At 36.4% G+C, this 19,812-nt stretch overlaps 5 protein-coding genes across 5 annotated transcripts in view; 1 reads left to right on the forward strand and 4 right to left on the reverse strand.

Annotated features, from left to right (window-relative positions):
• LOC133332524 (26S proteasome regulatory subunit 8) overlaps positions 1-19,812 on the reverse strand; it is a 272,100-nt gene that overhangs the window by 125,381 nt on the left and 126,907 nt on the right. The gene's annotated exons all lie outside the window — the stretch shown is intronic.
• Positions 1-19,812, reverse strand: part of LOC133332525 (farnesol dehydrogenase-like) — a 428,435-nt gene that overhangs the window by 38,351 nt on the left and 370,272 nt on the right. The window lies entirely within an intron of this gene.
• Positions 546-1,451, reverse strand: LOC133332505 (sperm-associated antigen 7). Its single transcript, XM_061540906.1, has one exon. It carries the CDS (start codon positions 1,449-1,451, stop codon positions 546-548), a length of 906 nt encoding a protein of 301 aa, XP_061396890.1.
• Positions 5,004-6,900, reverse strand: LOC133332506 (phosphatidylinositol N-acetylglucosaminyltransferase subunit A). The gene is made up of 6 exons (XM_061540907.1): positions 6,879-6,900; positions 6,715-6,805; positions 6,402-6,647; positions 6,217-6,334; positions 6,027-6,146; positions 5,004-5,941 (listed from the first exon to the last, which is right to left on the reverse strand). The coding sequence occupies exons 1-6, from the start codon at positions 6,887-6,889 to the stop codon at positions 5,004-5,006; spliced, it is 1,524 nt and encodes a 507-aa protein (XP_061396891.1). The 5' UTR covers positions 6,890-6,900.
• On the forward strand, positions 9,401-16,584 carry LOC133332507 (protein HIRA homolog). Its single transcript, XM_061540908.1, has 8 exons — positions 9,401-9,442; positions 9,655-9,920; positions 10,272-11,689; positions 11,758-12,083; positions 12,151-12,296; positions 12,430-12,794; positions 12,873-13,113; positions 16,180-16,584. Exons 1-8 carry the CDS (start codon positions 9,406-9,408, stop codon positions 16,582-16,584), a joined length of 3,204 nt encoding a protein of 1,067 aa, XP_061396892.1. The 5' UTR covers positions 9,401-9,405.

The following is a 19,812-nucleotide window of genomic DNA, read 5'->3' on the forward strand; positions in this document are numbered from 1 at the left end:
TCTTCAGATATAATATAGATTTATAGAACTTTAATACCTACAATTTTTTTAGCTATTCTGATGCCAGAATACACTCCGGGTGTGTCTTCAGTTAAAAAAATATATATGTATGGGCCTTTAAAAAATAGCAACAATTTACAGTACCACTATAAAAATAGAGACCCATTTGGAGTTCTACCATTTAGAGCTTCTATAGGTAGACCGACTTCCCTTTTTTGAAGTTTACTATATATAGGGGTTTTTTAAGAGGTATTCTATAGATTAAGACCTTTAGACCTTTTTAAAGTTCAGATTTTTAATGCAATTCTGTAGATAGAAATACTTTAGAGGTTTTTGATTGTTTGTATAGAGTTATTTTTAGATAGCAGCAGTTTTATACATAGTAGACCTTCTGCAGTTTTAACTTTTTGCTAATAGATGAATAAATGGATGAAGTAATCTTCCCAAACAAAGGATTACGCCTCACCTTATTTTCTTGTTCTTGTTGTCATTCTGTACATTCTTCCCTATACAAATAGGAACTAGTGTTTTGTTGTTTTTGGAAATCAATGGGGATTTGGTACCGATGATGGTGATGAAGATGTTGATGTAGCTGGTGGACCAGCTAACGGTGTGGCTGGAGACTGGTTTGCTGCAACATGCTCTCCACTGCCCGGCGGCTGTGGTGGTGCTGGTTCCTTTTGCTGTTGTTCTTGCTGCTGTTGTTGTTGCAGCTTAAGTCGCTTCTTTGCCTGTATATCAGCCAAGGTTTGTTCTATCGATCGAACATCTTTCTTATTTTTACTCGGCACAAAACCATAGCTAGCATTTGTTTCAGTTTTACGAGCAGCTTCCAATGCTGCCTCCTGACCTATGAGATGAGCATATTTATCCTTATAATTAAAAGTTGGTTTAATTTCAGTTTCTTTGGCGGAGGCTGCATTGGATTTTCCATTGGGGCTGTTTTTTGTGGTTTCGCCTGCCGATGTTGAGGATGGTGATGCATTTTGTTGTTGGGAAGCACGCGCCAGTCTTTTTTGTTCTTCGAGTTCTTTTTGTTTTTGCCGCCTCTCGGCATATTCTTTGGCCACCTCTTCATTCCAGCCGTCTCCGTTACGGCGTGCGGCAATCTCATCCTCTGTGGGCGCGTTCTCTTTTTTGTACACTACCGAATAGCGATCAACATCCTCACATCCAAAACTCATGCATATAAAGCCGCCATACTCGGCCACTTCGTGTATTATGGAACGATGTACCTTGTCCAATGGTTGAAATTCAATGTGTGGACGATCGTCTTTGGCAAATCTGCCCACTCGCTCCTCGACAAATTTTCTAAATCGTAACAATTCCTCCTTCTGTTTGTTCTTTATGCGCTCGGCCATTTCCTTTTGTCGCTTGATCAGTTTCTTTTGTTCTTCATTGGCCGTGGGTGGCTTATCCATGGCATTTAATATGGATCCCAATAAATCCATTTTTTTCTGTTCTATCGATTCGATTATGTCGTCGCACACAAGACAAAAAATGTTATGATTTTTTCTATACACTGTTCGATGAACACACAACCTTCTAGCTAGAAGAATAACAAATTTGAAAAACGTTCCACCTGCTAACGAATTAGGAAGAGAAGATAAAATGGCCGATAAAGATGAACTCAAAGTGGTATAATCGAAATATTACGAATGATGTGGGATGGAGACGAAATAAGAACCGTATTGTTTACAACACACACACTTACAGCAGCTGCTGCAGTCAGATAACCGAGCCATACGAAATGTTAATGTGTGACTGCGTTGTTATATCCCAGCTAGCATTTGGAAGATCGTTTTTGAAAAAATCACCGTAGGGAGTCTTTAAAGAGTCCTTTGGTGATTAAAAACTGATTGACTCACTTGGACGACCAAAAAGGGACTCTAAAATGACTCCTTCTTATGATTAAAAATAGTTTTATTTTAATTACAACAAAAAAATGTATAGCAGTCGCAAAACAATCATCAATGTGTGTAAAATATGACTGTTTGTTCCGTTATTTGTCATCATATTTTGATCATCTGGAGATTGAAAAATGCTTAATCAAAAAAAGAGCATGCAGATGTTTGAAAAGTGATTAGAATTGTGTATTCTCCGATCACATTTTGCACAGATGGGTGATTAAAAAATGTTTGTTTTGTTTTCTTCCAAGTAAAACAAGACATTTTTTGCATTTACTGGAGAAAATTTTCATTTTTGCTCATTTATAAATGTTAAGTGGAGGTGTTAATATCAATTTTTAGTGAAGTGTAACAAAAGTATTAAAAGGTGAGTTAATGTGATTTGATAATTAATCAACTAAATTAATTAAACTAACGAAATTCATTATAATTTATTTTCAGAAGCACGATGGCGTGCTCAATTTCTTGGAGCTGCAGTTCGGAAGGTGTTCACAGATGGCTTAGCTACGCAAGACAGCTGAAGGGAACCTGATCAAAGGCTAGCGCAAACAATTATTTATAGCAACGGCAATCAAAAGTAAGTTCATTTTTCAAACATATAAGGTTTTTATTAAGACGGAACATATATATTTCCTTTCAGATATTTGTCATCGGTAACGATAAAGAAGTGAACAGTATTCATCAACACAATTTTCTACATGCAGACTGGGTAAATTATTTTTATATGTATTATTAACAATATATTTGATATATTTAATAACTATTATAAAATATATTAATTATACTAATTTTTTTACTTATTTAGTTATACAAAATTAATTAATTTTTAATTATTAATATAAAATGAATAAATGTCATTTTTTTTAATGTTTGTAATAAATAAACATTAAAATCAAAACATAATATATTTCTTTTTATTTTACCTTTTTACGGACACCCGAATATTTACAAATCACGTACGTGATTTGTAAAATCGTAAACTCTCATATATGACTAATAAACGGCTCGAATTTTAAGCATAAATGGATCAAAAAGGACTCCTGAATGAATATATGCATGAGTTATATACGACTACAAAAAGACTCATAAATGACACAATTAGGACTAGTTATAGATTTTAAAATTACTCAAAAAAGACTCGAAATAGTGTCACAAATTAATTAAAAATGGGGAAAACGTGTTTAAAAAATGATTCGAAAAAGACCCTTAAAATTATTAGAAAAAAGTTAAAAATTACTCGAATCTAATGCCGAGGAAGACTCATATGTGATTGATACAGAGGACTCGCGCCGGGTCGCACTTTTCTCCCGACGACTGAGTCAAATACGATCAGAAAAAGCGCGCATATTCGAGCATTTTAATCTTCCAGCAGTATTAAAAAAGACTCGAATATGATTAAAATTTTCAAAAAATGTTAGCTGGGATGCATGTTGACAACGCAGAAGTTTGCGGTGAAAGACAAAAATCGAAACGTCTAAAAATGGACTTATTGATCAGAGGCAAAAATCGAAAAGTCCACATTTTTCCTTATTCCTTTCTGAAAGTCGACTTTTACTCTCGACTACGCAATGTGTTAAAGTGTACTAGTAACTGTCGCTTTACAAAGAGACACCGTTAAAAATTGTTTTAAATGGCAGATAGTGCGTAGCCGACTTAAGATATGTTTACATGATGTCTTTATTGTGAATACATCATGATAAAGAGATTTTTACAGCAATAGAAATATATGAAGATTATTAATACCAAAATTATATTACAATTTCTGGTTAAAAGAGCGCTTACATTTCCACTCGATCTCAAATGTACATCCTATTTGGTTCCATTCTAAATTATAGTTCATTTAAAATAATAGTTCATGGCAAGGCTAGTTCAATGATGCAACAATAAGGTGATGTATTAAAAAAAACCTTTGTTTTTATCTCGACCATCTGTTAAATTTTTCCATATAATATTTCACATGGTTGGCAACACTGCACATCGAATTCAAGTAGAAATTACCCATTTTGGCAGTTAATCAAGACATCAGCTGCGCTAAATGGACTACCTATTCATTGTGCCATGGCTAGTTCCAATTGCCGATCATTTTCCTCCACACGTATTCCAAAGGTCACTGTGATCTCAAATGTATATTCTATAGCTTATACGTCAAATATAATTATAAAAGAACAATAAATTTATTTATTTGGAATTATGAATATGGTTTGGATTTAAAAAATATATATTTATTTTTCCAGCATATTCAGAGCTATTTCTTAGCAGTGTTATAGTGATGAATATTTGATGAAATTAAAAATTTTTAAATTTTTGCCAAACTTGGCTTTTAAAACATATTCAGTCTTATTCTGGATATTCGTTAGGGAGATATCTCGCTATAAAATTTTTTTTCGCATTTACATTATTGCCTTATTCTGAATGAATAGGGAGAAACAAAAAATGCGAGATGAGGATTCGAATTTTCGAAAATGCTGGTTGAAAAAAAGGTTTGTGTTGCCAAATATGGCAACATACAATATGGCATGTGAAACAGCTGTTTATTGTTTTAATGCAATTTGGTGCAAGAACTACAACAAATTGTCATCACATTCTCTCCCACTCCCTATAATCCAGAGTAACTAATTTCTCCCCAAAGCAGATTTTTCGCTTTCGAACTTCATTCAGAATAAGGTGTAAGCGAGAATGCGAAAAAAATCACTGTGAAATGTTGTTCAAAATAAGTCGAAGGTGAAGAGCGAGTAAATTCACGTGGAATTGACATCCAGAATAAGGCTGATAATAACCTATTAATTAATTAATAACGCACCCGCAATGTTATGGTAATTTCAAATCAAATTTTTCCATCTTAAAAAAACTATCTTCAAACATTTTTAAGTATTAATATTTTTTATTTAATTTGCTATGCATAGCACATAATAAATAACTTTATAATTATATCTTTTAAAACAATAATAAAAAAGTAATTGGTTTGTTAATAAATTATTAAAAATGTATTTAAATAACCTAAGCGCAAATTGCATTAGCTAAGGATTTATATTGCTTATGTAGTATATAAAAATCGTAATTAAAAAAAATGCTATATATGGAATAAGTGTTGTTTTTTTATTCTTTAGTAGAAGAGTATGGAAGATCTTTTGCCTTTTCCATATATCGACTTGGACGTATATATTCTAAGAAACGCAATATTAAATGTAACATGGATATGGGTAACAATATTGACCATACATCGGCACGTAAATAGGAATGTAAAATTTCGCCCAAACTTCTTGAGGGTTCCTTTAGTACAGATTCGTAAACTTTTTCCGTACGTTGTGTTACATTATCCCAATTATATAGGGAGGCTACCATTTCATTACATTTATATGGACATAATATGGCCTGGGAAGAATTATTAATCTCATCGTCATCATTACCGTAGTCATTATTACGGGCTATATCATTGGCATTGGTTTTTGTTTGTTGGCAAGTGGAAGTGGATTTAGACATATTTTTTACACTATTACGTTTTTTTACTTTTCTCGAATATTTACCGCCATTCTTGTGGGAATGATCGGCAACTGGAGTGGATGTTGTGTTTTGGTTGCTGGTGTTGGGAGTGTGAATTTTGTTGTTGTGATTTTCTAAACGTTTTATCGCCTTCAGTATACCCTCATATATGGAGTCTACTTCGGGTTTAGTTAATATAATTAGACTGTCGGGCAACACCTCTGGAATGCCACCAACATTGGTCGACACCACTTGTAAACCACATGCGGCTGCCTCAACAATTGCCATACAATAAGCTTCGGTCAATGAGGTATTTAAAAAAATATGGCCCTGTACAAGATACTCCCGCACTTGTACATGCTCAACAGCACCAACCATTTGTACCCGATCCTGCATGTTGGCCTTTTCTCGAATTTCCTCTAATAGCTCACGCTTCAGACCATCACCAACAATAATAAATTTTATGTTTGGCATAGATTTAAAACGCGGTATTATACCCGATAAGAGATCAATTCCTTTGCGATATACCAGACGCGAAGCAACAACGATGTTAACTGGAACAATAATAAAGATAAGGTATTTTTTATTATTGCAGGTGATAAAGAGTCGTTAAAAAAAATTAAATAAATAATTCCTTACTTGTATCATCTTGTGGCCTTTGACTAGGATCGGGTGTAAAAAGGGCAGTATCCACGGCATTGGGTATTACTGAAACTCTTTCCTTGGGAACTCTAGCCCTCAGCACCGTATTCTCCTTACCTAGGAAGAAAGAAAATTACCATATTAATATGCCGCTCAACAACATTGAACCCCTAATGGAAAAGCTTACCAATGTGCGAAACACAAATACAATGATCCACACATGTCAGATCGATTTCCAACATTTTATTGGTAAAGACCGCAGATAAATCGGCAAAACCAAATAGGCTGTGATCCGTGAATACAGTCTACAGGAAACACATACAAAATTGTTTTAAAAACAGACCCAAAATTATATAATATTCCATTACATACTTTTAATCCCAGCAAAGAGGCCACAATCATGGCTTCATGCCCCAGCGCCGAAAAAGCCGAATGGCCATGTACAATCTCAATTTGTTCCCTTATTAACACGGCCCGTATCAACGGGGCATTACATATCATTGTGGGCAATATTGTTTGAGCATAGAACACTTTAATGGGCAAATAATATACTTTAAGGCCATTGGTAAGATATCGTATACCCTTGGAGTCACCATAACAGTGGGTTAATATAATAACCTATTATTAGATTCGAATTAATTTAATAATTAAAAAAACATTAATTGTAATTTTAAAACGAATTTACCTTATGTCCCCGTTTCAACAAAATTTGCGATAAATTGAATATGTGTTCTTCTACACCGCCTATGCTGGGGTAAAAGAAATCCGATGCCATGCTATGAAGAATACAATACATGAATGGGTTTGTTTAATATTTTAATAAATTATTTAATTTAACTATTTACTTACCATATTCGCATCAAGAATATGAATACAAAATTAAAGAACAAATTATAACAAAAAATAGTCCAGAATATTGGAAAATACCACCGAAATATGGTCGCCGTTGGGTAAAGTGGGTGTGCGGAAAATAAACGATGAATTTCAGGAATCAAAACAAAAGAGAGACATGCCTCACAGAAATAGGGTTATAGAAGTCGTTGTAAATTAGTTCAAAGATAGGGTATACTAATGCTAAGTTTTCACGCTGCTTTTAAACGATAACCAAATCAATTTCAAATGTGAATTTCATGGAGTATTATTTAATTAAATAACTATAATGAATAAATGCGCCTTTTAAATCGACTTGATTTGTTAAAGCAGGTACATCCACGAAAAGAAAAGATATGTGGAGATCTATGGGGAAGAAAAGAAGGAGGGATAGAGAGATACGATAAGTTCACAAGGACGTGTGAGAAGGTAAGTATGAGATAGTATCGATGGCCATAGAAATCGTACAGAAGATATATTACGTGTCAAGGTTGCATTATCCCCACCACTTTAGGTTTCTAATGATGCTGTAGGTTAGAGCAGTTCCGTTGTAGAGAATGAACTAAGATTCGGTGGAAAATGAGCAGAGTCGGCCAAATGGATCTTGACACATTGCACCTAGGTTCATTGTGCTAAAGTGCATAGGCTCTTTCGTCGAAGAACGCCTTAAAGTTCCGATAAAGATGACATATGGGTGGTTTGATTGAGCCATCAATTGCTACATCTGTAGATTGAGATCCTCGTCTAGCTAATTCGTCTGCTCTTACATTACACATGGCGCCACAATGTCCTGGTACCCAACACAGCCGATAGCTTTAAGTAAGTTCTTGCAAAGCTGTTCCACACTTGAGGAGGACCTCAGATTTGATCCACGAAGATAGTCACCGGTTCAACGACCTCTGGATCCGTCTGTATAGAAAGCTTGACCTCCAGAGGGGGTTACTCCGGTTCCAGTCGTCTCTAAGTATGTTTTTAGTATGTTACTAGTTTGCTGGATGTCGACTTGTGGTGCAGGCAGTTCCAGCAAGCAAGAAAACCATAGGAAAGGATGGGCCTTACCACGGTGTTATACAACCAGTGTAATTTTCAAATTTTCTCAATGGAATTCTGGCATACATAGAGTGCAATCTGCCCTCTCTTCACCCGTTCCTCAGCGTTCCTCTTCCATCGTAATCGACAGTCCAGGATTGTGCCAAGATATTTTGCTTCGGGGGCCAGATATTTGCATCTAGTTACTTTTTTCCTGATTTTTGTATCCCCCACATTTAAATTTATAATTTAGCTGTTTAGCATTTTATGTATCAATACGTAAGAGTTTCAGGTTTCCCCGCTATGTCATATAAATCCTCAAAAATTATTAATATACATATATATATGCGATTTTTTTCTTACATGAAATGTGCTTATATCCGATATCTACTGTACTGATTGGATTTAATTTTGCATAGTGAAAAGCATGGTATAATAATAGAAGGTAACAGCAAGTGTTGTTGTACAAAAAACGATACAACAACCACAAGGAAATTTGTTGTTGTAAGTTATACTAGTGTCAACTCATTTGACAGAAAAATGTAAACAAACAAACAAATTATCATCAAATTATTTTTATTTTGAAAATGAAATATTTTCGAATCCTCAAAATAAAAATTGAAAAACATGAATGAAAATCTATCAAATTTATATTTCTATCGCTTCCACATCTTTTCTATAATTGAGCCATTGCCATATATACATATGTGTAACACATATGAAAATGCTGGGAGTAGCGAGCTATTCCTTGAAGAAAGATTTGCTTCCTCAAACTTTTCCAGCAGGCAGATTGAGTAAATTGAATACGGGAGCACGTTTAATAAAGAACAATTTCAAATTGTATGCGTTCCCAATTTTCCTGTTGGGTGATTTTTAAAAACATAATTTGTCAAATTCATATTGACACTAGTATTACATTGGAATCAAATCAGCTGGGATTTGCTGTTACCTTTTATAATTGTACCATGAGTGAAAAGAAGCAAATTGAGTTAAACGGCATATACATTAGAGCTTTTTACCAGGTTAACCTACTTTATGAGGATTTATTTGACATATATGCGAGGAAATTGACAATTGAAACCTACTGGGTTAACGAAATCCGGTTAAATGTAAAGGTACTATTAGATTTAGATATTAAATTAAAGCACTTTATTACGATAAAAGCTGCAGTCTAAACGCGCTTTTATGTATGTAAACGTACTATATGAACCCCCTAATGTATTCGATGAAATAATTCTAGTGTGGACCGGGTCTAGATAAACTGAAACTAAAATGAACACTAATGTCCTAGTTCATAAGCTCTTTTCAGGGAATTGTTTGTTCGTTCAATTGAACAAGCTCGTTCGTGAACTAAACAACTCTAACGTACTGTGAGAGCGAGAGAGAGATCAACAATTCTTTTTATTTTTTGCAACAATTTTAAAATATTAAAGAAAAAATATCAATAAACATTTGAAATTAGTGGAAAAAAGGTTTAATGAAACTATTAAAACCAAGTTGGGTACATCATGACGGTATGTTGAATGGAAATACGAAGAGGAAACTATTCACTTTGCTAATATTTCATCCTCTTTTTTTTTGGTTTGCTTTACAAACAATGTGCGGCACTCACTATACGGCGGCGGCGATTTGTTGGAATTGTTGTTGGTGCTGCGGTGTTTGACACTTTTGCAAAATCCACCAATTTGTTGTCTTGGTATTCTGGGGAATTCTTTCTACTGTGCAGAAAAACCAATATTTTCCATTGATGTACATCAGGAGTGTCTTAAATTTGCCACCGGTGGCCAAGGTGTGGATTCCGGCCGGGTCGTAATATGGAATCTATTACCGGTCCTATCCGAAAAAGCCGAATTGGATGAATCGGTGCCGAAAATGCTATGCCAAATGGACAATCATCTGGCCTGTGTCAATTGTGTGCGCTGGTCGCAAAATGGTCTAATGTTGGCATCATGTTCCGATGATAAATTGGTGATGATATGGAAACAATTGAAGGTAGGCAGGCAATGGTCACGAAGTGAGAGTATAAGCATATGTTAGGGTCGCGGGTCGTTTGAAATGTTTACTGCATGCATAAGGGCAAGATATAATTTTGTCTTGCGGAAATGGGTTGGATATATGGGTTTTCGGTTTACTGTAATTTCTAGTGCATTTTATATGTAATTCACTAGGACAAAAAATATTTCTGTTTCAGACTTTCAAAATTCCTTTTTGGAAAATTTTAGAAAATTCTTATTTTTAATGTTAAAGCTAACATTTAAAAAAATATACACAATCCAAATTGTTTTTATTTATTTTTTTAATAACTTTTTTTAAAAATCGATTCTTCTTTCTTTCTACGTTTAGGGCCCGAGTGGCGTTTTCGGCACCGGTGGCATACAAAAAAATCCCGAATCGTGGAAATGTATGTTCACGTTGCGTGGACATGCCGGGGACGTTCTTGACCTCGCCTGGTCACCTCAGGATCGTTGGCTGGCCAGCTGTAGTGTCGATAATACAATTATTGTATGGGACGCACAAAATTTCCCCGTCATCATTACCACCCTTAGAGGACACACCGGCCTGGTCAAGGGTGTTTCCTGGGATCCCGTCTGCAAATTTCTCGCTTCACAAAGCGATGATCGTAGTGTGAAAATATGGAAAACGTGTGACTGGTCATGTAGTAATACCATTACAGAACCCTTTCAGGAATGTGGTGGTACAACGCATATATTACGCTTATCATGGTCACCCGATGGCCAGTATTTAGTATCGGCACATGCCATAAATAGTGGTGGTCCAACGGCACAAATTATCGAACGTGAAGGTTGGAAGTGTGACAAAGATTTTGTGGGGCATCGCAAGGCCGTCACATGCGTACGCTTTCATACGGCAATTTTGAAGCGACAAGCCCCCAAGTCACAGAAACCCCAACAGTATTGTTGTCTGGCTGTGGGTTCACGTGATCGTTCATTATCCGTGTGGATGACAGCATTACAACGGCCGCTGGTTGTGATACATGAACTATTTAACGACAGTATATTGGATCTTTCTTGGGGTCCGGAAAAGTACATCCTAATGGCATGTAGTGGTGATGGCACTGTGGCTTGTCTTCAATTTTCCGAAAACGAGCTTGGCACCCCCCTTTCCGAAGAGGATAGAAATGCGCTGTATCAACGTATTTACGGGAAAACTGCTGCAAATCTAACCAACGGTTCCACCACATCCAATGACATGCTTATCGAAAATCCCGAATTAATTTTATATAGTCAAAATAAGCCTAAACCTCCAACACTGCCAACAATGCAACTAACAACTAATCATAATAATATTAATAATAATTATATAGAATCTACAGGAACACTGCCGTCCTCGAATGGCTTCGGTACTCCGTCAGATGGTAGAAGTGTATTTTCACAAAACTCCACAAATTCCGCGGGCTCCGTTTCAGTTGTGCCACAAACAACGCCCGTTAAGGCGATAAGTAAACAAATGGAGACTCGGACCAAGGATGGTAAAAGGCGTATAACACCAATGTTTATACCATTAAATACTGATACCGTAACGGGTGCATCGGACGCAACGCATAGTTTTCAATCGACATCTGTGCTAGGTGGCAATCAAACTACCGCTTTCTCAATGCCCGCAGTACAAACCACTGAAACCAAGAGCACCGCAACAACGACAACGACGATAACAGGCGTAAATATTATTTCAAATGATGTTAGCAAAGAAAATATACCACAAACGGCAAAGTCGTCTTCTGCAGCCAGTGAGGATTCTGGGTAGGATCTGGTTTTCCCAAATAATTCAAATTCAATATTGATTTGTTGTGTTTTATTATTTCTTACAGCCGTTTAGATCCCCGCTTAGTAAAAAGCAATCAAAAACAACCACCCGAACCCTTCACTGTAAAACAGGATTCCTTTAAGGAGTTTCCTCACTTTAAGCGAACACCTCAACACATTGTGCCGACAAAAGATACATCGAAAGTTTATATGGCCTCAACGGCAGGTCCCAAGATAACAATAAACGCCTCAACAAAATGTGAATTTCAGAAGACTGCAATGGATTATCGTGTACATGTGGCCAATGGGGCGGTACAGACAGCAACTGGTCCATTGGCCCGGGTAACTGCCATACGTTTAGTTAGTGGTAAACTTTGGGAAACCTTTGTGGGTAAGTAGCAAATATTTATTGAGAAATGCTTAATGTTACTAATAAGGTATATGGTATATTTTTGCAGGCTCACCCATTATTAATTTCAATTTTTGTCTAAAATGCGTTATGCTGTGCAGTTTAGATGGTTCATTACGTTTGATGGATTTAATGAACGGTAATCCCTTAATGCCAGTCATTAGTTTGAGCACATCCGCAATACAATGTGCCTTTGTAAGTTACTGAGTATACTTTATACAGCTTGCTAATTTTTTATTATATTTTCTGTTTTACTTTTACATATTTCCCTTTTTCTTTAATTATATCTATCTATCTTCTATCTTCATTTTGTTTTTCTTTATCCTAGTCGCCCAAGGGTACTTTAGTTGGTGTCGTAACCGAATGTGGTCTATTGCGAATATGGAACATTGAAAAATGTACATGCGTTTTGTCAACAACATGTTCGGATATTTTCGGTAAACATGGTGCGATCTATCAATATACCATTACCGAAAATGGTGTACCATTGATTGTATTCTCCGATGGCAATTCATATTCATTTTCACCACAAATGCAAGCATGGTTGGTTGTTAGTGCAAAAGATCCCATTACCCGTCATGGTATTAAAAATTCTATACCAAAAGAATTTCCAAAAGATTATCAGGATTTTCCACTGATGTCGGTACAATCATCGACAAATTTCTTTGCCACCACAAGTGCTGGTATTGAACTGTAAGTATAAGGGAATTTTATTTGCAAAAAAAAAAAAAACATTTTAAGGAGAATTGTTATTTATTTGTTTGTGTCTATTTTCTTCTTCTTTTTTTCCAGCAATGCCAATGATTGGCAATCGATTGCAAAGATACAATTTGCCGAAAATCAAATAAAACTTTGTGAAATGATTAAATCGCCGGAAGAATTGAAATTTTGGTATAGCATGTTGGTATTCTATGTATCGACACTGGGTAATGAGAAAAAATTACGCGATTTATTGAATGATCTATTGGGTAGTGGGCGACCAACTGCTCCCGGCGAGGAAGCAAAAATATTGGTAAGTCATAAAAAAACAAAGTATTTAAAAAAATATTTTTTAGGTCGATGATTGAAGGGTATTATCGTAAAATCGTGCTGAGTACAAATAGGTCGAGAGGGTGCTAATGCTCCCAAAAGGTTGCTTGATACAAAGTTTTTGTTGTTGTAATAGGTTGGTTGTTGATGAAAATATTGATAGAAAAACGGAGGAAGGACAATGTTTTAATTAATTATTGGGAAATCGGATTTGAAAAGGTTATCCGGAGAAATTGTGCCATCTCTATTGGCTTTAGCCATAAATCTATAGGCAATAGACTTGTAGGCTCGGACGGACAATTGAAAAGATGGTGTGTGTCGTGAGGGCTTTGCTGGCAGAAGGGGCACATGTTTAAGGTTCCGGGGACAATGCGCTCTCGATACGAGTTGATAACATTGCTATATTCGGACCGAAATTGCAGGAGGATGTTGTTGTAAGACTTTATTGCATCTGTATCCATTTATGGCTTCGGAGACCGCCGGTTGATGCACGGATTTCATCGCGTTCGCTATCGACAATCTGTTATCCGTCTCATCACGATAACGCCTGAAGTCCTGGCGGCAGATAGCATGCCAGCAGGAACTGTATAGTCAACAACACCTTATGTTGCTTGACTGACAGCATCCTGGTATCCTCATGGAGGTGATAGACGCTCGTCATCTGGACACAGCCGGTTGCAATTTGGAGTGCATTATTTTGGGTTGTTTGCAAGGATCTCAGTGTGTGTCACTAAGGATACAAAGTAGTCCTCTCTTCTGCTTAGTTGGTTAGGGTTAATGTGTTGCAAAAGTACTGATAGGTATTTGGGAATAACTATGTCTGAAAGAATACATTTTTTCTAAACTTTTATCGGTTATTCGCTGAGCAACAGTTTAAGTATTTGTTTTCTACTGAATACATTTTTGCATCAAAAGTGCATATCCCCAACGGGTTTATGTGCAAGAATATACTGACGGAATGCCTTAACTACATTGGAGATTTAAAAGGGTATTGGTGTAACGAATAGTAAGACGTGGTGGGATTTTTGTAGTATACCTAAAAAACGGACTGTTAGAGTGTCTAGTTAGCCACGTCAGTTAGTCAAGTATATATCTGTGCCTTGAGAAGATCTATACGGCGTGTTTGACTCTCTCGTGTGTTCCGAGGTAAAGGTTACTTACATCCTAAAGCGGGTAAACCAAGTCACTCTGCACCAATGGACTATAAACCCATTAGCCTATCATTCTTTCTCCTCAAGACTCTCGAAAGACTGATTGACCTGGAGATTAGGAGTCGTATAGAGACCACCTCTCTTAGCAATTCACAACACGCATACATAAAGGGCAAGTCTGTAGAATCTGTATTGAACGATGTGGTTATATTGAGAGGGAGGCTTTAACAAAGTTAAACTTGAGTCCGTAAACCACTCACTTAAAAAAGTTGGCACTGCTGAAACCCTTATTTGTTGGATATATATGCTATTGGAACTAAACAACATACTGATGGAACTGGACGGAAAAGGTATCAAAGTCGTAGCTTATGCGGAAGATGTGATGATACTGATTTCCGGAAAATTTCCGTCAACAATCTTGGAGCTTATGCAAAGAGCCTTACCTTTGGGCATGGTTGTATCTTAAATTAAGCGACTATATATAACCAGTCCTAAAAGTTGACGATGTAGATGTCGTTATTGCTAGTAGAGACGACTGGAACCAGAGTAACCCTCCTCTGAACGGTTTGGCTTTCTATACAAACAGATCCATGATGGAAGAAGGTAGACGGGCTGGCGTTTATGGTGAAAGGCTAGGCTTTGCGCTTACCTGCAAGCTGGATAGCTTCTGTAGTGTTTTCCAAGTTGAAATCTTGGCGATTTGGAAGTCAGCAGAATTGATAAAAAGTCTGGATGCAGAGATCGTTAAACCGAAGATCGTTTTAAAGTCATTAAATCCTGTAATATCAAATCTGATGTTGTCCTTGAGTGTGGAACAGTTTTGGAAGTACTTACAGCTATCGGTTGTTTGGGTACCAGGACATCGTGACATCATGGGTAATGAAAGAGCAGGCGAATTAGCTAGACGAGGATCTCTATCTGCAGATCTAGCAATTTATGGCTCAAACCACCCATATGTCATCTTTATCCGAACTTTGAGGCGTTCTTCGACGAAAGAGCCTATGGCACAAATAACCTAGGTGCAATGTATTAAGATCTATTTGGCCGACTCTGTCTATCAAAAGGACCACACACTGAGCAAAGCTGAAATAACAGTAGTGGCAGGAATCATTACTGGTCATTGCAATATCAGGACTTTACCAGTTAATTGGACCATGGAGCTACTGATTACTGTAGACTCTGCATTGGCGAGGAGGAGAAGGAGACAATTGAGCATCTCCTGTGTCGCTGCCCAGTACTGGCCTACAGACGGCACAGACTAGTGGGTGCTCACTTTCCACCGAGTCTTAGTTTCTTCTCAACAACGGAACCGGTTCTAATCTACAGCATCATTAGAAACCTAAAGTGGTTGGGAAAGTGCAACCTTGGCACGTAATATATCTTCTGTCCGATCTCTATATCCATCGATACTATATCATACTTACCTTCCCACACTTCCTTGTAAGCTTCTCTACATACATTTCTCTTATCTTTTTCTTTTCGTGGATGATCACAATGGACCTGACGGTCTAAGAGTGCTGCAGCCACATTAGTGACTGCACATCCCCAATCCTAACCTAGCCACGTCAGCACCAGTCGAAAGAGTAATTAAATAATTTCTATTAAGAAGGTGGGAATTGTTTTTTCACCCATGGATTAGTTTGAATGTGAGTGTTAATGTCAAGACCTTTTGTTGAATTGGTTATTACGGCATGCCAATTCCAACTTTTACGTACCTTTCATTTAATTAATTTTTCTCTCAAAGCATTTCATCACCTTGTAAGAAAGGCGTTCGGCTGGTTGGGCCGGGTGTGCAGATGGCTGTCGTCGTGATTTAATTATTTGTATCTAGAAAAACATCTTTGTAAAAATTAACAAATTAATTTCATATTCTATATACTATTCTTTTTTCTCCATAGGACATACCAAAACACTCAATATTGGAAAGTACTCTGGAACAGATAAAACTTCTTCCACGATGGCAACGTATATATATGGAATACAATGAATTATATCATGATATAAAAACATTAAAACGAGAAGAGGAAGAAGTAGCAGAATCCAACAGCAACAGCCCATCCAACAACAATGAAACAGAAATATTATTAACGGCATCATCATCATCCCCAACACATAAACAATCTATACAGGCTCCAAAATTACCACCACCATCACAATCTATCTTTTCGGTATCATCAAATCATACAACAAATGAAGAATCTATTAAACTCCCAACCTCCGCCTCGGTCACAAAAATTCCAAACGAAGATGTTAACAACAAATGCAGTCCTGAACCGCAGGAACAACATATGGATATTGTTTAAGTGAGGAGGCTGGCTGGTGGCTGCAAAAATGCAAAAATCAATCATTGCCAAAACTCATTTCTGCTCAGCAGTTGTAAGTCATCATGATATTTTTAAATTCAAATTCATTTCCAACCAATTTCTTTTTTTGTAATTTTTTTCTGTTCTGTTTTTAGAAGCTAAGCTTTTGTCTGTCTATGTGTGTTTAGTAATTAAATTATGTTGTAATTTTAAATTTATATACATATATTTTTCATAAATCTGTCATCTTCCTCCTCTAACTTTCCGAACACCAAACTCCCATAGTTTCTCTCCTCTCCATATATAGATATTTAATTTCTAATTCCTTTTTTGTTTTTCAACTATATTAAATTATTTTCAATTGTATTTAAATTGTATTTAAATTTAAGCTTAAAAAGAAAATTTAATGACCCCCAGGTGATCATTAATGAAATTGAAATTTATAAAAAAAAACATTTATCAGTTTGTTTTCTGAAAAAAACCAAACTAAGCCCCACCCCCTATTACGACTTAAGACAAGAAAGACTTTAGTTTGATAAGTGGTCATCGTGAATATATATTTTTTTTGTTTTGTTAAGATTGATATTACAATTAGGAATGCAGCTTAAAAAATATGTCAACATATAGTTGTGGAGTATTTAAATGAAAAAATAAAATCCAGATCCATTTTTTTGTAATTTTTCGAGAAATTTTTAATAGTATTAAAAAGAATAATATTCAGACCAATAAAATAATCCTGTAATCGTATTTTTTCCGATAATTAAATTTTTTTAAGTAAAGTGAGAAATTGTAAATAATTCAAAACCTGGACCTCAACGAAAGTATAACCCAAACAATAAAGACATTGGGATTATATTGGATGCCGCAAGCTGATCAATTTTGTGTGAAAACAAATATTGATCATAATCAAATAATATCAAAACGTTTAGTTACGTCTGAACTTGCAAAACCGTTTGATCCTCTTGGCCTACTTGCACCGATTGTTGTGAAAGCAAAGATATTTATTCAGCAGCTGTGGTAACATACATTAGATTGGAGCGATCCATTACCTGAAAACTGTGTTACTTGGAAACCATTTCAAAGAGAATTGGAAGGACTCAACAATTTTAAAATACCCCGACATGTATTCTTTGGGCGGATTCCGACAAAACTTCAGTTGCAAGTGTTTGCCGATGCATCGGAAAGAGCTTTTGGCGCTACTGTTTACATTCTTTTAATTGCAAAAGATGAGTGCGAAGTTGTACGTCTGATGGACTGATTCCGAAATAGTACTCGCCTGGATAAAATCAAGGTCAAACTTTTGTGACTAATAGTGTATCAACTATCCAAACATTAACATTGCCAGAACAATGGAACCACGTAACATGAAAAGAAAATCCTGCCGGCATTTTATCCCGAGGACTTTCTCCTGCTGGTCCTTCTAAATGGCGATTATGGTTTAATGGTCCAGTTTTTCTTCATGGAAAAGAAGAATTGTGGACGATCAAATTCTCTTCTCAAAATGAAAATTCCTTCAGAAAGTTGCAAAGAATTTTGGCGCACGTGCTTAGATTCACAAGCAATGCACGGATACAAAAGACACACTGTCCTCAAAATATAGCAGTTTCTCCAAAAGAATTAGATGACTCTCTTCGTTTAATAGTTCAAGTTATATAATCGTCGAAATTTGCAGCTGATATCAAAGAATTCAAAGCTGAGAAGCAAATTAATAAACATAACTAGATTCAAAACACCCAATGATATTGCTATATAATGATCCTCTGGTGAAATTGTTATTTAAGATACTTCACGAAGAGAACAAACATTGTGGAGCTCAAGCTCTTTTAAACCCATTAAGACATCGATTCTTTCCAATAAAAGGCAAGAAATAAGAGCGAGATCTACTACTCAAAAATGTATAAAATGTATAAAATGTACTAAGGCGAGAACACAACTATATAAACAAATAATGCGAAATCTGTCAGTAAAAAGGGTAGTTCATGCTCGACTCTGGAGTCGATTATTGTGGACCATTTTGGATATATTATAAGCTGAGGGGCAAACGACCAACAAAGCCTTATGTAGCTGTATTCTGCTGCTTTGCAACAAAGGCAGTTAATTTAGAGCTCTTATCATACCTATCAACTTAATCATTCATTGGCGCTCTTAAACGATTTATAGCTCGCCGAGGTCACTACCAAAACATATATTGCGATAACACTACAAACTTTGTTGGACCAAATAATAGTGTAGAGGAATTATGTGAAACCATATATTCGGACAAGGCGCAAGAGCTACTTCTATCAGCTTCCAAGAGCTCCGCATTTCGGAGCTGCAGTGAAGTCCGCAAAACGTCTCTAGGTCCGTAGTGTGTCAACGGAAACATTACTCATGAAGAATTAGAGACAATCATAGTAAAGATCGAATCTATTTTAAATTCGCATCCACTCACATCGCTTTCAAACGATCCAGATTGCCTCGAAGCATTGACGCCGTGTCATTTTCTTATCGGAGAAGCTCTAACTTCGCAGGTAGATAGCAGAGCATATATTTCGAAGGCATATCACACTGGAAGTTAATTTCGCATATTAAGCACCAATTCTGGCGGTACCAATGCGGCTTCAGACCTGGTAAATTCACCATGGACCAGATATTCACAGTTTGTCGTGTGATCTGTTCATACGAGATGCAAATGTGAATACAAATGGCATTCTGTACACTAAACATCATATGTTACTCGCCTACGCCGACGACATCGCCACATTGACCCGTAACAAGACGCACAAGACGTCCAGTAGACTCGGACCAACTTTGGAAATTGAAAACTACAGCTTCGAGGTAGTGAACGATTTTATATACCTCGGTACCGCTATAAACAAAACTAATAATATCAGCTTTGAAGTCCGGAGGATAATAGTATTGACCAACAGATGCTACTATGGTCTGAGTAAGCAACTCAAAAGCAAGGCCAAACTCACATTCTACAAGACGCTGGCATTACCCGTGCTGTTGTATGGATCTGAAAAAAAGCGAGCCAAAAGATGGTTCACGCAGAAAGGGAAGGCCGTGGTCTTACAAATTGGATGAGATATGCACAAGACCGACGCGCTTGAAAATCTTTTTTATGCTCAGCTTATGAAACAGCCGTTCTGTTACAAGCCAGCTAAGTAAGTAATGGAAAATACGTCTCGGAGTGGAACAAATGAATCTTGCCAAAGATGGCTATTTTTTACTGAATTGTGCTTCTGC

Source organism: Musca vetustissima, unplaced genomic scaffold, assembly GCF_032173495.1.
Source record: "Musca vetustissima isolate MV318-11 ecotype Yass unplaced genomic scaffold, APGP_CSIRO_Mvet_v1 utg21637, whole genome shotgun sequence".
NCBI lineage: Eukaryota > Metazoa > Arthropoda > Insecta > Diptera > Muscidae > Musca > Musca vetustissima.

Coding starts and splice junctions, on each gene's coding strand:
- LOC133332506 (XM_061540907.1), bottom strand. Junction 6,335..6,401: donor CCTCTTTGCTGGGATTAAAA/GTATGTAATGGA, acceptor TGTTTCCTGTAG/ACTGTATTCACGGATCACAG. Junction 5,942..6,026: donor AAGGCCACAAGATGATACAA/GTAAGGAATTAT, acceptor TTATTGTTCCAG/TTAACATCGTTGTTGCTTCG.
- LOC133332505 (XM_061540906.1), bottom strand. CDS start 1,451: ATGGATTTATTGGGATCCATATTAAATGCCATGGATAAGCCACCCACG.
- LOC133332507 (XM_061540908.1), top strand. CDS start 9,406: ATGAAACTATTAAAACCAAGTTGGGTACATCATGACG. Junction 9,921..10,271: donor TGATATGGAAACAATTGAAG/GTAGGCAGGCAA, acceptor TTCTACGTTTAG/GGCCCGAGTGGCGTTTTCGG. Junction 12,795..12,872: donor ACAAGTGCTGGTATTGAACT/GTAAGTATAAGG, acceptor GTTTGTGTCTAT/TTTCTTCTTCTTTTTTTCCA.